The sequence below is a fragment of the Pseudorca crassidens genome, chromosome 5, assembly GCF_039906515.1.
Source record: "Pseudorca crassidens isolate mPseCra1 chromosome 5, mPseCra1.hap1, whole genome shotgun sequence".
Lineage (NCBI taxonomy): Eukaryota > Metazoa > Chordata > Mammalia > Artiodactyla > Delphinidae > Pseudorca > Pseudorca crassidens.
The window spans coordinates 143,610,935-143,631,390 of record NC_090300.1 but is presented as its reverse complement, the minus strand read 5'-3'; the positions used below and the strand labels follow the sequence as shown (position 1 = coordinate 143,631,390).

General features: G+C 46.5%; 1 protein-coding gene across 1 annotated transcript in view; it reads right to left on the bottom strand.

Annotated features, from left to right (window-relative positions):
* Positions 1-248: 248 nt before the first annotated feature.
* The window catches only part of B3GALT5 (beta-1,3-galactosyltransferase 5), a 54,786-nt gene continuing 34,578 nt past the window's right edge, over positions 249-20,456 (bottom strand). The window contains exons 3-5 of the mRNA XM_067739521.1: positions 14,823-14,966; positions 11,111-14,193; positions 249-632 (exon numbers count right to left, since the gene is read on the bottom strand). Of these exons, the coding sequence (XP_067595622.1) occupies positions 13,258-14,193 (936 nt within the window). The 5' untranslated portion in view covers positions 14,823-14,966 and the 3' untranslated portion in view covers positions 249-632; positions 11,111-13,257. The remainder of the gene's footprint in view (positions 633-11,110; positions 14,194-14,822; positions 14,967-20,456) is intronic.

The window sequence follows — 20,456 nt, the reverse complement described above, 5'->3', positions numbered from 1 at the left end:
TGGCTCACGGGCTTAGCTGCTCCGCAGCATATGGGATCCTCCCAGACCAGGGCTCGAACCCGTGTCCCCTGCATTGGCAGGCAGATTCTCAACCACTGCGCCACCCGGGAAGCCCCCTCCAACTTCTGTTTTGTGTTTATGATGGGCTGGGAATGCCACCTGCAGGAAGCATGGATGGACAGTGACCTGCAGTTCTGCGGTACCACAGGAATCATGGCAAATACATGCTCAAGGCAAAGAAAAACACATCTGTTTCAATCATTTTATTTCCATTTAAATGAACTTTGAAAGATCAAGGATCCAAGCTATACCTCAGAGATGAGTTACCAGGAAGATTCTAAAGGTACAATCATATCAATTCACAAGGCTTGATTTCTTAAACTTAAATGGTAGCTTTTAAAGACTATAAATATACCTGAGAGAAAGAAAATTCCAAAGGATGGCTGCCTCATAACACCCTGGGCTTATGATTCCCAACAGGATACCTCACCTCCTGTCACTCGCCCAGGCACTGCACCCGAAAGACTCTGCAAGAGTTACAGCTCCATTTCTTTGCTTCCAAACTCCAAACGAAACAAGAAATCTCCATCTCTTACAAAGATAAGCGTGTTGAGGTTGTTCAGCATATTTTTCTAAACATATAAAATCAAAGTCGAATTTTAAAAATATTTTCCCCAAACAAAATAAATATAAAAAACATCAATATCGGGGGGAAAAAGGAAGATTGTCCAGTTTAAATATTACATTGCTGACTTTTCAGAAGAACACAAGTTTATTGCATCATCGACAACTGAGAACGAACCAACTTAAGTGCACGCTGCTGTCATAATAATTTAACTTTTATTAAAGATAAATACCATTCTTAATATATCATAAATACATATGCCTACTCCCAAAATATGATGACCTAAGAGTCTAGTAAATTCCCCTAAAATACAGGGAGACAACATTTTCAGGTATCATTCAGTAGTATAGAGTTTTATTTTTATTTCTTGTCTTTTAGGACAAGCAAAATTTGACTACAAAGGGTCCTCGGTTGGCATTAAGTAATTTCCAGTCATGCTGGATTTTTCTTGATGTCTTATTTGACCAGCTGGAACATAAATCAATCCCCACCCGCCCCCGGCATCTGATATATTCCAAATCAGAATTTAACTAAGAGTATCACTACTTCTTTGGTTTGTCTCTATTTGAGGACTTGAAGACCTTGCATTAACTCCCCCGGAATGTGTGTGGCAGGAGCTCTGGGCCAGGCCGGGTAAACGCCACCCTGGTGACCTTAACTCTGCCTGCACTGGGCACGGGTTTCTTCAACCAGAGTACAGAGGTAGTGGGACAAAGAGACAAGGTGAAACATTATGACACCAAAAGCTACATTTGGCTATGGAATTCATTTTTCTACTTATATTTAAGGTTGATTATGTCTGATAAGAGAAGAATTGGGGTTTTTTATTTAATTAAAAGCTAGTTTTTTGGTCTGTCCCTATTCCATCCGGCAGGCACTAGGACATAGCCCGCTTCCTTGTCCCCTGGGCTCACCCAGGCTTCATGGCTCTTTGTCCCACATGGGGGGCGGGGAGCTTCACCACTCAGTGTCCAATCTGAGAGCAAAGGGCTTTTCCTCAGAGTCATATTTGAAAAGCAGGAAAATAGAGGAACTCATGCTTCTAAGTTCCCACAAGCTACAAATCCTTCCATCAAATTCAAAACAGAGAATGGAAGCATATTTCACCTCCCAGACACCTCCTTGAGAGCTTATCTCTAATACACCTCAGCCCAAGTTCACATACAGATTTCTGGATCATGTAGAACCAAACAGACATAAAAGTGAGTGGCAACAACAATCTAGAAAAGAGGCTTCAGGGATGGGTACTTGAAGGAGCCTGCGGTTCCCTTTATCTTCTACTCCACCCCACCATTCTGCTTGAACACCTAACCCAACAACTAGCTTATTAAGCATCTCCTCCCCACCAGGCAGGAGACTGGACAGAGGGAAGAGAAGCCTGGGAGAATCTGACAATCACTTGGGAAATTGCTAAAATGTCAGTCCTGATATGACAAATGTCAAAAATGAATTCTTAAAAAAATGAGAAAACAAATACTTCCAAACGGGAGATGTGGAGAAGAGGTAAACATCCCGTCTATTTTTAAAATAAGGAGGCACAGAAGCTGTTGTGTACAAGCAGGCTTGTTAATTATTTAGTCTCCCGTAGAGCCATAGACGCTCAGCCTGGAGAGCCCAGGAGAAGCACCCAGACCCGGCCTTTTCCCTTTAGCTGGTGTATCAGGGCTCAGTGGGTGGAGCAGACCACTCTAAATAGTAGTGTGGGCACAGTCCTTGCTTCTAAGAAATGCATCCAAATTCAAGAGGCTGTTTGATCTCTTTCACTTTCTTTCACTTTTTCTAAGTATCCTGCCTGAAAGGTGGAGCTCAGGAAAATCTCTGACCCAGGCGACTGCAGACCATTCCTGCAGCCCGGGTTTCCACCACACCAAGCACGGCATGTGGCACATACTTGCTGTGTAATAGGTGACAAGGGACACCTCTCAGACTCCACACCGTCACGGCCAGGGCTGAGAACACTGGGGGCACCTGGTCCTCACATCCCACGTGGGCAAACATCACCTCGCTCTACTTATTGCCCTTCACAGACTTGGCGAGGGCAGATTAACATACAAAAACCGGCTGCCACTGAGCATGGAGCCTCTATTTAGAGCCTCAGATCACACCTTTACACACACATACACACACACATGCACACATGCATGCACGCTGATAGAAGCCAATGCCTGGAGTGTTGAACCCACACTCTTTGGAGAGACAGCTTGTTTTGCAAGGGCTTCAGGTAAAGAGAGGTGAAAAGTGGGCTGGACTGGCCTGGAGGGGTTCGTGTTCTGAAGCCAGACACTTGTTCAAGCCGTCAGATGCAGACTTGAGTGAACTCAAGATGGGGCTGGCCAGGACAGGACAGGTTGGACGACCCAGCTACACAGGAGATTCCTGGGACACCATAGATGACAAAGGGCCAAGTCCCAGAAGGTCACATAGGACAGGGAAGGAGCAGACAGAGATGCTGTCAACACTTGGAAAAGAAGTGGTGGCACGTGGAACAAAGACAAGATGGCAGACCCCTTGGGCAGTTGGGCGGGGCCAGTCCTGAGCGTCCCATGAGACTCAGGCGGCTTTGCCGGTCCTTAAGCACTGTGGGAGGGCTCACCAACCATGCCCTGGTGAAGGGGGAGGTATTGAAGGCTAAGGGGGCGGGTGGTCTCTGCCACATCTGAGCCTCCCTGGCAGGTCAGTAAGCCACTCTGAACCTCAGCTCAAAACCAGGGTGTTGTTTATAATAAGAATAGCTACTGTGAGGAACTGAGGACACAGCAGGTATGGAAGAGGTTTATGACGTCTGTCAACTGAGAAGGCACTAAACAAACGCTTCTTCTTTCAGTTGTCCAGAGAACAGACACCCCTTCATCTTCTTGACACTGTGTGTTTACCCAGCTAACGCTCTGTTTGCAGAACAGATGGCTGGCCGTGAACCTGAGCTTGACTCTCATTCCTGGCGTCTTGTAAAAAGCACTGAGCATATTTTCCCAAGGGGTGAATACATAGAAGAATGAATGGCTGACATGAGCTTTCTGATGCTGCTTACTGATCTTGGAGATGCCGCTAATTGAAGGACTTAGCAAAGTCACTCCATTTTCCTGAGTCTTGGTTCTCTCATCTGGAAAAAGAAGGCTGTTTTTTAAACTGCATATAATCTCTATGGCACCTCCGGCTCCACCTGTTTTATACCTGTTCAGGTTGTCGTACCTTCTGAATTAACTGAGTCTAGAAACACTGTACTCTGCGATGTTGAAGAATGCAATGGATAGAAGAACTTCTTCAAGAGTGCCAGGGAAGATTAAAAGGAGAGAAAGAAACAAGAGCTGAAACAAAGTCTTAAAGACTCACCCTGAAGATCCCTTGACTTGCCCACGGATCACTATAAAATGCACCAAAATTCACAGCCCGAACACTGACCATCATCAAAAGCACCCAGATTACTGAGCAATTTACACACAATGTCTCAACTAACACAATAACCCTGTGAGTTGGGAACTACTACTGTCCCATTTTTCAGTTGAAAATAAATGAGGTAATGGTAAATGGGAGTGTTTTCTTGATTTCACTTTCAGATTTTTCATCATTAGTGTATAGGAATGCCAGAGATTTCTGTGTATTAATTTTGTATCCTGCTACTTTACCAAATTCATTGATTAGCTCTAGTAGTTTTCTGGTAGCATCTTTAGGATTCTCTATGTATAGTATCATGTCATCTGCAAACAGTGACAGCTTTACTTCTTCTTTTCCGATTTGGATTCCTTTTATTTCCTTTTCTTATCTGATTGCTGTGGCTAAAACTACCAAAACTATGTTGAATAAGAGTGGTGAGAGTGGGCAACCTTGTCTTGTTCCTGATCTTAGTGGAAATGCTTTCAGTTTTTCACCATTGAGAATGATATTGGCTGTGGGTTTGTCATATATGGCCTTTATTATGTTGAGGAAAGTTCCCTCTATGCCTACATTCTGCAGGGCTTTTATCATAAATGGGTGTTGAATTTTATTGAAAACTTTCTCTGCATCTCTTGAGATGATCATATGGTTTTTCACCTTCAATTTGTTAATATGGTGTACCACGTTGATTGATTTGCATATATTGAAGAATCCTTGCATTCCTGGAATAAACCCCACTTGATCATGGTGTATGATCCTTTTAATGTGCTGTTGGATTCTGTTTGCTAGTATTTTGTTGAGGATTTTTGTATCTATGTTCATCAGGGATACTGGCCTGTAGTTATGCAGAAAATTATAAGACACTGATGAAAGAAATTAAAGATGATACAAATAGATGGAGAGATATACCATGTTCTTGGACTGGAAGAATCAACATTGTGAAAATGACTCTACTACCCAAAGCAATCTACAGATTCAATGCAATTCCTATCAAACTACCACTGGCATTTTTCACAGAACTAGAACAAAAAATTTCACAATGTGTATGGAAACACAAAAGACCCCGAATAGCCAAAGCAATCTTGAGAACAAAAAACTGGAGCTGGAGGAATCAGGCTCCCTGACTTCAGACTATACTACAAAGCTAGAGTAATCAAGACAGTATGGTACTGGCACAAAAACAGAAAGATCAATGGAACAGGATAGAAAGCCCAGAGAAAAACCCACACACATATGGTCACCTTATCTTTGATAAAGGAGGCAGGAATGTACAGTGGAGAAAGGACAGCCTCTTCAATAAGTGGTGCTGGGAAAACTGGACAGGTACATGTAAAAGTATGAGATTAGATCACTCCCTAACACCATACACAAAAATAAGCTCAAAATGGATTAACGACCTAAATGTAAGGCCAGAAACTATCAAACTCTTAGAGGAAAATAGAGGCAGTACACTCTATGACATAAATCACAGCAAGATCCTTTTTGACCCACCTCCTAGAGAAATGGAAATAAAATCAAAAATAAACAAATGGGACCTAATGAAACTTCAAAGCTTTTGCACAGCAAAGGAAACCATAAACAAGATGAAAAGACAACCCTCAGAATGGAAGAAAATATTTGCAAATGAAGCAAAGGATTAATCTCCAAAATTTACAAGCAGCTCATGCAGCTCAATAACAAAAAAACAAACAACTCAATCAAAAAATTTAGGCAGAAGACCTAAATAGACATTTCTCCAAAGAAGATATACAGACTGCCAACAAACACATGAAAGAATGCTCAACATCATTAATCATTAGAGAAATGCAAATCAAAACTGCAGTGAGATATCATCTCACACCAGTCAGAACGGCCATCATCAAAAAATCTAGAAACAATAAATGCTGGAGAGGGTGTGGAGAAAAGGGAACACTCTTGCACTGCTGGTGGGGATGTAAATTGGTACAGCCACTATGGAGAACAGTATGGAGGTTCCTTAAAAAACTACAAATAGAACTACCATATGACCCAGCAATCCCACTCCTGGGCATATACTCTGAGAAAACCATAATTCAAAAAGAGTCATGTACCACAATGTTCATTGCAGCTCTATTTACAATAGCCAGGAGATGGAAACAAGCTAAGTGTCCATCATCGGATGAATGGATAAAGAAGATGTGGCACATATATACAATGGAATACTACTCAGCCATAAAAAGAAACGAAATTGAGCTATTTGTAATGAGGTAGATGGACCTAGAGTCTGTCATACAGAGTGAAGTAAGTCAGAAAGAGAAAGACAAATACCATATGCTAACACATATATATGGAATTTAAGGGGAAAAAAATCTCATGAAGAACCTAGCGGTAAGACAGGAATAAAGACACAGATCTACTGGAGAATGGACTTGAGGATATGGGGAGGGGGAAGGGTAAGCTGTGACAAAGCGAGAGAGAGTCATGGACATATACACACTAACAAACGTAAGGTAGATAGCTAGTGGGAAGCAGCCGCATAGCACAGGGAGATCAGCTCAGTGTTTTGTGACCACCTAGAGGGGTGGGACAGGGAGGGTGGGAGGGAGGGAGAAGCAAGAGGGAAGAGATATGGGAACATATGTATATATATAACTGATTCAATTTGTTGTAAAGCAGAAACTAACACACCATTGTAGAGCAATTATACTCCAATAAAGGTGTAAAATAAATAAATAAATGAGGTAAAGATAAGTAACTTGCTTATGGAGTGAGGGAGGAAAGTAAAATTCAAACCCAGGCAGCCCAACCCCAGAGCAACCACTTTCAAGAGGATCAAAAAACTCACATGGGGCTTCCCTGGTGGCACAGTGGTTGAGAGTCCGCCTGCCGATGCAGGGGACACGGGTTCGTGCCCCGGTACGGGAAGATCCCACATGCCGCGGAGTGGCTGGGCCCGTGAGCCATGGCCGCTGAGCCTGCGCGTCCGGAGCCTGTGCTCCGCAACGGGAGAGGCCACAACAGTGAGAGGCCCGCGTACCGCAAAACAAAAACAAACAAAAAAAAAAAAACTCACATGAAAGTTAATTCAGTTTGTCTTAAAAGTACATTTTAGCACTTCATGCCAGCATGTGGAGATCACTGAAGCAGTGCTGGGGTGCCCAGAAGTAGCTGGCATCGCCAGTCTGATTTCTGAAACAGCTCCTGGCTCATGGACAGGAGGACAGAATTCCCCCAGGGCAATCACTCAGCTTCCCTGGGTCTCTGAGTTTCCTAATCAGATCCACGTTTTTTAAAAAAATTACTCTGTTTGCAGCAATGTGGATGGACCTAGAGATTATTATACTAAGTAAGTCAGACAGAAAAAAATCAAATAGCATATGATATCGCTTATATGTGGAATCTTAAAAAATGATACAAATGAACTTATTTATAAAACAGAAATAGACTCACAGATATAGAAGATAAACTTATGGTTGCCAAAGGGGAAAAGTGGGAGAGGAGGGATAAATTAGGAGTTTGGGATTAGCAGATATACACCATTATAAATAAAACAGTTGAACAACAAGGACCTACTGTATAGCACTGGGAACTATATTCAATACCTTATAACAACCTATAATGGAAAAGAACCTGAAAAGGAATAGATTTATATACATGTACGTATATCTGAATCACTTTGCTGTACACCTGAAACTAACACAACATTGTAAATCAACTAAACTTCAATAATTTTTTAAAATTATTCTGGGTGTAAAGTGGAGGAGAGGTTGGAAGGCAACATGATCAGATCTGAGACCAGTTAAAAACATGTTGCCTGAGACCAGCTGATTCAAGATGGTGCCCTGGACTGAGGCTGCAACGATGGATGTGGAGAGAAGAGGCCAAATCCATGGGAATCGGCAACCATCAGGTACGGCAGGGCCGCAGCAAGGCAGAGGAAAAGTCGAAGAACTGAATAGGCAAATGGACAGTGACAACATTTCCTGCAACCCGAAACACTGGGGGAAGACAGGGCTGGGGTTGGAAGGGTGAAGATGTGGTTTCGATGTGCCTTTTAGATGCACCTGGGAGGGGTGTCCAAGAGCAGACGCTAGTCGGGAACTCAAGGAAAGGAGGTCTAACAGGTCTTGTTTGTTTGGATTTTTCCTCCCTCCCTTTTTACACAGAGTGCGATGTGGCTACAATGGTGTGTTTTAAGACAAATAGGAATTAGGTACATAAGATAGAAAGAGGCAGTACAGCACCATGGGTGTAGCATCAGGCTGAGGGTCAGCGTCCCTCTGAGTGCTGACCTGAAGCTCAAATTCTGCAAATCTTGGTTTTCACACATAAACTAAAGGGATGGGACCAGAGCTCTAAAATCTCTTGAAGTTTGGAAGCACAGCAATTGTACCTTCACCTGAAACTATCTTTTTACCTTTTATTGCAGTTGTCATCATCTTTAGAAATGAGGTCTATTTCGTAACAATGTGGTTTATTGCTGTCCTTCTCCTGAGACTAAAAGTTGCATACGGTTGAGGAAAAGATCCAAAATTTTATAATCATGAAAACAGAAGGAGGTTGTAGATGAGATAAGATTGGCCATGGCAGGGGCCGGGGGTGGGTAGGACTGGGGGATAGGCACCCTGAGTACATTATAGGATTCTGTCTACTTCTCAATGTGGGAGGTTTTCCATTCTAGAAAAAGGGGGATGTGAGGTCAAGAAGCACTGTCATACAGCATTTCTAGGTTTTCAGGTCCCAGTTTTCAGTAAAAACAGGATTTCAGCATCCCATTTACTGATTGATACTGGAACCATACGTTGGACCCATAGTGTTGGCTACATGTCAGAAATCCTTCACATTTTAGTCGAGGTTCATCACTTCCCCTCTAAAACCACCTTCCATAAAGGTCATCTCACATCCAATCGACAAATATTTCTTAAGCATCTACTATGTACCAGGAACTGTGCTAAGAATTTGAGGTTCATCAGTGGAGAAAACAAAGACCCATTCCTGCACGAAGCTTTTGCTCAAGTGGGCTGAACTATAAACATTAACAAAATAGCCACACGATAATAAATAGATATTGTATACTCTGTTAGAAATTGATAAGTGCAATGGAAACGATATAACAAGGCAAGGGGACAGGGGGTGGGTTGAGTTGCAATTCCAAAGAAAGTAATCAGGATGAGCCTCATTAAGAAGGGGATATATGGCCAAAGACGTGAAGGAAGCAAAGGAATGGGCCATGAGACTGTCTAAGGAAAGGGCGAGCCTGGCAGAGGGATCAGCCCGTGCAAAGGCCCTGAGGAAGATGGAGGGTGCCTGGATGTTCCAGGAAGAGCAAGGAGGCTTGTGCTGCTGGAATAGTATCTCCTTTCAGGGAGGCCAGAGTGAGTGAGGGGAGGGTAGGAAGGGATGAGGTTAGAGAATAACAGAGGCAGACAATGATATTAAAGATGTGGCTTTTCTCAGAGATGGGACATCACTGGAGGGTGTGGAGCAGAGACGTAAGATGCTCTGGTCCATATTTTTAAAGGAGTAGTCTGGATGCTGCCTAGGAAACAGACCAAGGGGGTGCAGCGATGGAGGTGGAGAGACGAGGTAGAAGCTACTGCCGGAACGCAGGTGCGAGGTGACGGGGGCTTGGACAGGGTGGCAATAGCACAGTGAGGGCCAGTGATTGGCTTCTGGATATAAAATGATGGTCTTTCTCCTGACATACCGGCTGAGAGAGAGAGGAGTCACAGATGGCTCCGAAGTGTTTGACTTGAGCCACCAAAGGATGGAAGGGCCATTACCTGAGGTAGTGAAGGCTGCAGGTGGTGTGGGTTAGGAATGGAGGGAGGGGTTCATCCCGACTTCAGTCTCGGATTTGCTCACTATGGGATGTTAAGCAGACAGTGGGACATGTGAGACTGAAAAGTGAGAGAGGATTCCGGGCTGGAGATAAACGGGCGTCCTCAACACGAGAGAGGATGTTTTAAACCGTGGGGCTGGATGAGACCACCAGAGTACAACCAGGGAAGAAAGGAGGCCAAGGCAGAGCGAGGAGACGGAACAAGCAAAGAAGCGACCCGCGAGGAGGAGAACACAAAGCATCCAGCGTCCTGGAAGCGGTCAAGACCCGCAGTGCAGGCGGCACGATGAGGACAGAGACCAGACCTTGGATCCTGCATCTCGGGTCATCAATGATGTTGGAAAAAACCATCTGGTGGAGTCAGGCACCAGAGTCTGATGGGAGGGGATTTCAGGTAGAAAAGGAGACAAATATGGAACACGCTCTTGTGGGGCTGAACAGCAAAGGGAGAGGTGGGGCAGTGAAGGGGAAGGGTTTTATGATGGTTTGGAAGATGGGAAATGACAGCACATCTGGGCACATGTGGGCTGAGCCGGCAGAGGGGAGATGGATGGTGAGAGTGAGAGTGAGGCCTAGGCAGGGGTCTTGCTCTTGCTGAGGTAAGAAGAGCTGGGAATCAAGCCCAAAAGTGGAGAGGCTGGCTCTGTGGGAGCCCAGCAGAGAGGAGGATTCGGGGTTCAGATCCTGGAGGGTGGGTGTGCGTGATGTGGAGAGACTGATGACGGGCCAGATGTGCAACCTGAGCAGCCAAGGCAGTGGGCACCTGCATCCCTCTGCACACTGACCGCATCCCTGGGGCCTGCTGACCGCCTAGGGACCGCAGCGCTGAGTGTACCCAGCACGCATCGTGCCCCCAAGAGCTTGGGTTCACATTCTATTTTTGCTGCTTTTCAGCTATATAAGCTTGAACTAGCTGTTCATGCTCTGTCTCTGCCTCGGTTTCCTCATCTGTAAAGCAAGGAAGTGGGTAATCACCTCCCCACTGGAGTGGTTGTGCGCATCTAAGGAATAAGCTTGAACTAGCTCTTCATGCTCTGTCTCTGCCTCCGTTTCCTCATCTGTAAAGCAAGGAAGTGGGTAGTCACCTCCCCACTGGAGTGGTTGTGCGCATCTAAGGAGGTAATACTTTTAAAGCCCTTATCTCAGTGCCTAGCAAAGAGCCTTTGCCATCAGCATCATTCGTCCCTGGGTGCCTGTGAGTGAAGCCACTGCATCGCCAGCCGGGCTCCTCTCCGATCCCATTATGAAACTCGCTTTGGCTGTTATTGGAAAAGCGTCGCTTCGCCTCCTAATTCACAGTTTCTTACTCTCACCCAGGCAAGACGGCATCATGGAATACAGCTCTGGCTGGAACCCGCATTCCACAACAAACAAGCTGTGAAGTCTCGGGCAAAGTCTTGGGCAAGCCTCTGGGTCTCTTCGAGCTTTATTTTCATCCTACGTAAAGGCAGAACCGAATGAGCTCTGTGGTCCCTTCAAGGTCTACAGTCACGAAACATTTTTTTTCCCTCGAGAAGAAAAAGTCTTGACTACATAAAGAAATAGAGTCGGCGAGGGGTGCAGGGGGCCGAATGTGTTTTGCAGAAAGTCCTTTAAGAACACAGAGCGGCTCTCGGTGGAGCTGAGCCTGTGCTCATGGACTCCTACGGCCGAGGGCTTCCGGGTGGATGCTGAGAAGACCAGATCCTGAGTCAGTCACACTCACCCACCCAGCCCGGTGGCCACCTGGACACGCGCACCAGACAAGGGCTGGTTCTGTGATTCTAAGCACAGACAAACTCCTTCACCCTCAAAGCCCACCGTTGAGAGGCAGCCCATCCTACAGGACCGAGGGACCCACCCTGGCAAAATCTGGGCTTCAGAAAAACAAGTTCAGTCCCTGATTTCCCACCTGAGGAGGTGGCTTCTCTGAACGTGACCCAGCACGTTCAGAACAGCCAGGATAAGAAAACACATCTGCAAGAAGCAGCCCCATCCAGATACGAGAAACACTGTGCAAAATAAGATGCCAGTTTGCAATCTAACACGGCCATGACCATTTTGCAGCGAACATCTCTTTCTGAGTTCAGGTAAGAGGTTCACCCAGCTTTTGTAAGTTTCACAGCCACGTGAGGTCTCGGCTTTGCAGGCTGCTAACATCCAGTTCCGTAAAGTAGAAAGTAAGAACCGTTCATCTCAATGATCGCGAGCAAAATAGCTTTGCGTGTCATGTGACAGTGACTGAACGGGCAAAGACCCTGGCAAAAAAAAAAAAGTGCTTCATTGCCACCCAACCCTGCAGAACAGGCTCTTCCAAACCACCAGAAGAATATTGAAGGTTTAACTCCACACCACAAAACTCAGCTGTTCCTTGGCCATCTGAGAAGTTCAAAGAAGCTGAGCTAGGATCTGATTTAGGAAACGGACCCAGGAAGACGCTCCCTTGACCAGGACTCAGTTCAGTGCTCAGAGTCCCAGGGGGTTCTTAAGAGTGTCTTGAGTTAAATCCACCCAAATTCCCAGAAAAGCTTCCAGCATCCTTCACAGACTAAGCCTTGCATCCAGCTGCCTTCCGGTTTGCACTTGGAGACCTGACGTGCAGACCAAGGGCACGTGGAGCTGACAGGCGGGGTTGCCGCAGATGGCTGGGAAGAAATGCCATGCTCTCGGGGTCGCGCGCTCAGCAGAGTGGCCAGCGAGTCTCTACAGTGGGCCAAGCTTCACAGCGATTTCTGAGCCAAATCTTGAAAGGCTAATTGCTGTCTCGAGCTGGGTGTCTCTGGGGGGCTGAGCTGCAGCCACTGTGGAGGTGTCTTCTGGCACGTGCTTTGCAGTGAGTTGAGGGCCAAGCTGCTAACACGGTCTCAGGCCAGCCAGACCCACTGCAGTGAACAAAGGGAGCTGGGGGCGCATTGGTTCACCCCAGTCTCTGCACTAAAAGGCACAGGAATGGGATTTGAGGAGGAGGGGACTCGAGCAAGGGACTGACAGATGCCAGCAGCAAGGCTTCCCTCGGAGCCTCCCACACCACCGTCCTCTCCCAAGAGGCAGCACGCAGGGGTGTACTGAGAGGTGGGCTCTCATCCCTGCTCCAGTGTCTGCTGGCTGTAATCCTTGGGACAGGCCCGCATGCTTCTCTAAGCTGCTGTTTCCTTGTGTGTGAGATGGGGTGCTAACACCCACCACTCCGTATGGATGCTGACCCCTGACATGAGAAAATGCAGGCATACATCACTTAGTGCAACAGGGTAGGTACTCAAGAGAGAGTATTTGTGATGGCTTGGGGCACCAGATGGGGATTCATCCGCGGTGGCGTTCAGGTTTAGATTGGGAAGCCTTCAGGATATCACCCTCACTCTTCGGCCTCTTCCTTCCTTACTCCCTCCCTACCCCAGGAGTCTCAGCCGTGCCATCCAAGATCTTTCAAACACCATCACCGCGGGCTGTCTGCTGTGTGTCCAGATGTGCCGCTGGGCTCCCTTCAGATATCTGGACACTCTTCCTCCAGGGAATTTTCCAGAGCCTGCCAATACAGCAGGATATTGTGAGGCTTGATGTGATGGCAGGCCACGATCTTCTTGTAACGGCATATGGTGAAGGGTAACCCATTGGGGAAGAAAGTCTGCTTGGAGTGAAGCTCCTCCAGTGTGATTTGCAGTTTTTCCAGGCAGAGCCCCACAAAGACATCTTCCAGTTTAATGAATGGGACACTTTCAGCCACGTTGTACACCTGGCCCGCCACATCGCTGGAGAAAACATAGCCAACACCGGAGCAAAAGGGCGGGTACTTGTCCCACGGATATTCGAATTTACTAACAAACCACTTATTATACCTTTTCCTGATTGGGTATTCGTTTAGTTTTAAGTAGCCGGTGAAAAACTGAGTTGTTCTGTTTTTCTTCAGGAGCAGTTCGGTCAGATAGTAGATGTTGACAAACATGTCAGAGTCTGTTTTCATCACGAAAGATGCCTGCGGACAAAAGCGGTAGATCCACTCCATACCCATCATGGTCTTTAGAGTCAGATTGGAATAAACATCCACGAAGTCCTTCTGGATAATATCGTGATATTGCTGGCTCTCCTGGGACACGGCCCTCGACATGCCTTTACTGGGGGTGGTTCCCAGGAGGAAGAATGTTTTTATTCGTTTTCCCCTCACGATCTTTTCTCTCCCCCACGTGTTCCGGATGACCGAGCGGGCAAACATCTGCTCGTGGGATGAAGTAACCAGCAGGACAAGGAAGGGGGGGTCCTGCCTGCAGTCTATATCTGGGAGCTGAAGGAAGCTCCCACCTTCGTTCTTGAAAACCAATGGTTCGCCTTTAAAAGGACTCAGACCATCCAGGCTAAAATACAGACAAAGGGCTCCCAGGACCACCAGGGAAATATAAATCCATCTCATCTTCACATAAGCCATCTGAAAGGAACAAAGTCACATGGTTAGACCTCAAAAGCAGGAGTGCCTGTTTAGCTTTACCCTGGGAGGCTGAGATGGGGGACAAGACCCACGTTTCATGGCTCAGGTTTTAGAAACTCTGGAATCTTGTTGCAGACAGAAGTGGAGAACCATGGTTCCACACAGAGGCAGAGACAGCTGCCAGCATCTCTCACCCCCTAGCGGAAGATCAGGCTTAGCCAGCCCTTCACCAATGGGAGCCTCACATTCCTTACCCAGAAGGATATGGAAACACAGGGCTCACTGGGTCCGTCCTTCCGGTTCTGCCCTTCTCTGACTCCATAACGACATCTGGCTAGAGAACCTGCAAGGCTAGACCTACATGTACAGGCCACTGGCATTCTTCTCTGATTGATTTAAGTACCACTTCATCACTCCCAGAAAGAAGCAAGACCAGTCTTCAGATGTGCACAACTACCTTGGAAATCCGTCTCTGCTAGCAGTGGCCGTTTTTGGTTTTGTTTTTTCTGTTTTTAGCTTACTGTTTAAATCTCCTGGTTCTTTTATCTTTTGCTCACCTCTCTTTTATTCTCCACAAATTCAGGATTATCCATGTCAGTGTTGTAACATTAAGAAAGCAAATAACTCACTCTTTTCCTGGGTCAGATGAACCTCTGGGTTGAAAGCTAAGCCAAAGGGTAGATTCCAAGAGCTGTCAGCATATGACATTCAGCATGATCAGGTTCTGGGCTTGGTTTGTTTGCCAAAAAAATGATTCTCTTCCTTGGGACGCCCTATAAGGGCAAACCAAAAAGAATAGCGTCATTAAAAGCACTCATGCCTCACCGGCAGCTCTTCACCTTTTGCTGTACTGAAGCATTTGCTGTAGTGCCGATGCACCACCCAGCTGCAAGACATTAATCCCCAGCCTCACTTTTCTCATCTGTAAAATGGGTCCAGTCAAGACAAATCCCAACACATGGTTCCCCTGTTGACAATAATAACAGCAAGCAAATATCCAGGAATCTTTTTAGCCTAATGGGTTAGGACAGCAGCCAGAAATTTTTAAGGAGACACGACAGACATGTAAGCCAGACAGTCACGTAACAGAGTCCATGGAGGATGCTTAAAGAACCTAACACAGGGAGGAAACCAGCCCATCAATTCTCAACTCAGTGTCCACGTTTTCAGAATGTTATGCTGGATAAGAGGACATAGGGGTGGGCTTCCCTGGTGGCGCAGTGGTTAAGAGTCTGCCTGCCGATGCAGGGGACACGGGTTCGTGCCCTGGTCCGGGAAGATCCCACATGCCGCGGAGCGGCTGGGCCCGTGAGCCATGGCCGCTGAGCCTGCGCGTCCGGAGCCTGTGCTCCGCAGCGGGAGAGGCCACAACAGTGAGAGGCCCGCGTACCACAAAAAAAAAAAAAAAAAGAGGACATAGGGTTAGCAAGAAACCCGCAAAGTGAAATGTAGAAAGGGTTGGTTGTTTTGATAGCCAAAGAGGACTTGAAATTTCATTAAGTAAAAATCTGTTGCAAGTACATTCTTCCTAAAAGAAATGGAACAATGATGGAGCTTTCCAGAACTAGCCCACTCTCTGGAGGCTAACTCGGTCCAGCTGCTGTTCTTCTGGGTCCCCCATGGAGCTCCTGACCAGCTGCAGCCCTCACTGACTTCACAGAAATCACCACAGGACACAAAAGGACTTTGAGAACGTGGCTGAGCCTGCAGGAGGCTGAGAAGTCTACAACCCTTTCTTTGTGAGGTTATTTACTTGCAGGGCTAGGATGTGTAGTCGATTTGTTGGGCGGGGGGGAGGTGTAAGGGAAACGAAATTGCATTTTCTCCCGCAGTATACTCTAGAAAGAAACATGAAAACCAATGCAGGGGAAAAGACTCTATTTCTCGATTTTGCTTCCTTTCGCAGATAAGTTTGCTCTTCCTCTGTGGTTGCCTCAGCAGCAAACCTTGGTTTTCATTCCACCTCCTGTGCCCTTTCCCGGGATCCTTCGCCTGGATCTCAGTCCCCAGGAAGGGACGCTCAGCTCACTCACAGCACTGGCGTTTCGACGGCAGAGCGAGCACCACGCTCCATGGCCCGACTGGCCAACACTCCCTGGGGTCGTTCGTTTTCACGTGCAATTGGAAGAAACTTCCTGCCTACAGTGCAGTGACCAAGAAACACACTCTGGGGACCTCCCTGGTGGCGCAGTGGTTAAGAATCTGCCTGCCAATGCAGGGCACACGGGTTCGAGCCCTGGTCTGGGAAGATCCCACATGCCGCAGAGCAACTAAGCCGATGCACCACAGCTACTGAGCCTGCACTCTAGAGCCCATGTGCCACAACAAGAGAAGCCACCACAATAAGAAGCCTGCCCACCACAACAAAGAGTAGCCCCCACTTGCCACAACTAGAGAAAGCCCACACGCAGTAACGAGGACCTAACGCAGCCAAAAATAAATAAATAAAATAAGTAAATTTATTTTTTTTAAAAAAAAGGAAACACACTCTCCAGAAGTTATACCTCACACTCCCATTTACATCTGCATCTCTGATCGAGCATACGGTGTGTCACCAGGACCAGGAATCCAACCTTCCATCGCAGGACCAGAGGCCACAGGGCCTGGAGACAAAGGCATTGGAAGTCCACACCCCAAGGCCTGGAAAGCCAAAGGGACAGTCTGGAAAGTTAAGTTCAAGTGGGCTGGTGGGGAAGACCTCCTGGATCTGAAGGGAAAGACCTGGAATGAACAGCAATGGTCCACTCTGAGGCCAGAGAGAGTGTCCGGGGCCAAAGCACACAGCCAAGAGGCCCATGGCCTCAAGGGAGAGAGAACTGGTGAGGTGCCCAGCCCATTGGATGGGCCAGGTGAAGGATGTGGTACTCGAGCTTGTTCTTGAAGGGCAGGTGCGATGTGACAGGTGGCAGCAGAGGTGGGAATTCCAGAGCCAGGGACTCACAGAGGGTGGTGGGCAGTTCAGAGGGCTGGGATCCACCTTCAGGACATCTGCTCCGGAGCTATCCTCACACATCTGAGAAGACTGCTGCCAACCCACGGGCCATCGGAGAGCAGAATGGCATCGCACGGAATGCACAATGAATGGATGGCATGCAGCCTGAGAAACCCAGAGGCTCTCAAACTCAGTAGGTGGAAGAATCGCCCAGGAGGCTGCTTAAAAATGCAAGTTCAAAGATTCCATCCCTTAAAAGGAATGAAATAATGCCATTTGCAGCACATGGATGGACCTAGAGATCATCATACTAAGTGAAATAAGTCAGAAAGAGAGAGGCAAATACCATATGATATCACTTATATGTGGACTGTAAAATATGACACAAATGAACTTATCTACAAAACAGAAACAGACTCACAGACGTAGAGAACAGAGTTGTGGTTGCCAAAGGGAAGGGGGTATAGAGGAAGGATGGATTGGGAGTTTGGGATTAGTAGATGCAAACTGTTATAATATAAAGACTGGAAAAAACAACAAGGTCCTACTGTAGAGCACAGGGAACTAGATTCAATATCCTGTGATAAACCATAATGGAAAAGAATATGAAAAAGAACGTATATATGTGTAAACTGCATCACTTTGCTGTACAGTAGAAATTAACACAACACTGTAAATCAACTATATTTCAGTACAATAAATTATTTTACACAAAGGTGTCATCCCACACAGACTCAGGTAAGGCAGGTCTGGAGCCCAGGAATCTGTGTTTTCATATGTCCCAGGTGATTCTACTCTAGGCTGGTTCCTTTGAAAACACCAGTGGGCAGCACTCGGGTAAAGCAGTCTGGAATAAGCTTCCCTACAACTGCCCCAGACCTACGCTGGGCCGCAGCTCTCAGCTCACACCTGGTGCCCAGCCCCTGCCCACTGGAGGAGACCTGGGTGTCAGCCTCCAAGGCAGTGGGAACAACGCAGCTCTTGCAGTGCAATGGCCGTGCGCCAACTTGCCTAGGCCATGAGGTGCCTAGACATTTGGTCCAACACTATGCTGGGTGTGTCTGTGAGGGTGTTTTTTGGATGAGATGAAAATTTGAATAAGGAGGCTGAATAAAGCAGATTGCCCTCCCTAGTGCGGGTGGGCTGCACCCAATCAGTTGAAGGCCTGAAGAGAAGAAAAAGGCTGACCTTCCCCCAAGTGACGGGAACTCCTCCTGCCTGACTGCTTGGACTGGTACTTCACGGCTTTCCCTGCTTTCAGACTCCAGCTAAACATCAGTTCTTCCTGAGGCTCGAGCTGTTAGACTAGAACCACACTCTTGGCCCTCCTGGGTGTCCAGCAGGCTGACTGCAGATCTTGGAGCTTCTCATCCTCCATAACCATGTGACCCAGCTCCTTAAAATAAACCTCAACTTATCAAGCATCTCCTGTTGGTTCTGTTATGTGGTGAGTGCACCCCACCCCACCCCTGCATCTTGGGAACAGCCTGTCAGTGATGCTTCCAGGGCAGCGTTTATGGGGGAGGGGGCAAAGAGATTTTTCTGGAAGCATAAGGGAGAGGAGTAAAATATGAGGAAGACATCAGGAGTACACACCCCATCACAGGTTTCTCACAGGACAATGAGTAAATGGAGGGGAGTGAGGCACAGAACAATCATGTCCTGCAATTCTGTTTGCACCCAGATGACTCCCCCAGGCTGTCTGGTAGCCTGGGCAACTAGATATCTTATACAAAAGCTGAGGGTGTCTATCTAATCTTTTGACAAAGTTCAGCAGTTTCCTTTACTATACACATAAGCTGATGTGCAGTTAACTATGTAAGAAAACTGGCATTACAATAGAAAAATAGGTTAATGGAGCAGAAGAGAGAGCCCAGAAAGAAACCCACACATATGATAAATGCAACACAGTTTAGTGCGGATAGAGTGATCTTTCAATCAAGAGTCCTGGGTCCAGGCTTCCCTGGTGGCGCAGTGGTTGAGAGTCCGCCTGCCGATGCGGGGGATATGGGTTTGTGCCCCGGTCCAAGAAGATCCCACATGCCATGGAGTGGCTGGGCCCATGAGCCATGGCCACTGAGCCTGTGCGTCCAGAGCCTGTGCTTCACAATGGGAGAGAAAAAGAGTCCTGGGTCTAAATGCTGGAGAGGGTGAGGAGAAAAGGGAATCTTCATGCCCTGTTGGCAGGAATGTAAATGGATACAGCCACTATGGAGAACAGTATGGAGGTTCCTTAAAAAACTAAAAATAGAACTACCATACGACCCAGCAATCCCACTACTGGGCATACACCATGAGAAAACCATCAAAAAGAGTCATGTACCACAATGTTCATTGCATCACTATTTACAATATCCGGGACATGGAAGCAACCTGAGTGTCCATGGACAGATGAATGGATAAAGAAGATGTGGCACATGAATACAATGGAATATTACTCAGCCATAAAAAGAAATGAAATTGAGTTATTTGTAGTGAGGTAGATGGACCTAGAGTCTGTCATACAGAGAGAAGTAAGTCAGAAAGAGAAAAACAAATACCGTATGCTAACATGTATACATGGAATCCAAAAAAAGAAAAAGAAAAAATGGTTCTCATGAACCTAGGGGCAGGACAGGAATAAAGAGGCAGACGTAGAGGACGGACTTGAGGACATGGGGAGGGGGAAGGGTAAGCTGGAACGATGTGAGAGAGTGGCATGGACATATATACACTACCAAACGTAAAACAGATAGCTAGTGGGAAGCAGCTGCATTGCACGGGAAGATCAGCTCGGTGTTTTGTGACCACCTAGATGGGTGGGATAGGGAGGGTGGGAGGGAGACGCAAGAGGGAGGGGATATGGGGACATATGTATACATATAGCTGATTCACTTTGTTATACAGCAGAAACTAACACAACACTGTAAAGCAATTACACTCCAATAAAGATGTTTAAAAAAAGAGTCCTGGGTCTATTTGATATCCACATGGGTGAGAAGTACCTGACCCCTACCTTACACCATACACAAGTCAAATCCAGGTGGATTGCAATATCTAAAGGTGAAAGGTATAACAATAAAGCTTCTGGAAGAAAAGTTTTCTGATCTTGGACTGGGTGATTTTTTTTTAAAACAGGATACAAAACACACCATAAAAGAAAAGGATGATAAATGGAACTTCAAAGCTTCTATAGTGAAGGAGTTTTTGAGGGTACAAATGGAAGTGTCTGTTGATTTTAATTGGGAAGTAAAATTTGTAAATGAGAAATATGTGATGCCACCAGAACCCGATAATGACTAAAAGATGTTAGACTTGTGTGTCCTTAATGAGGGTGTCAAATGAGTGTCCT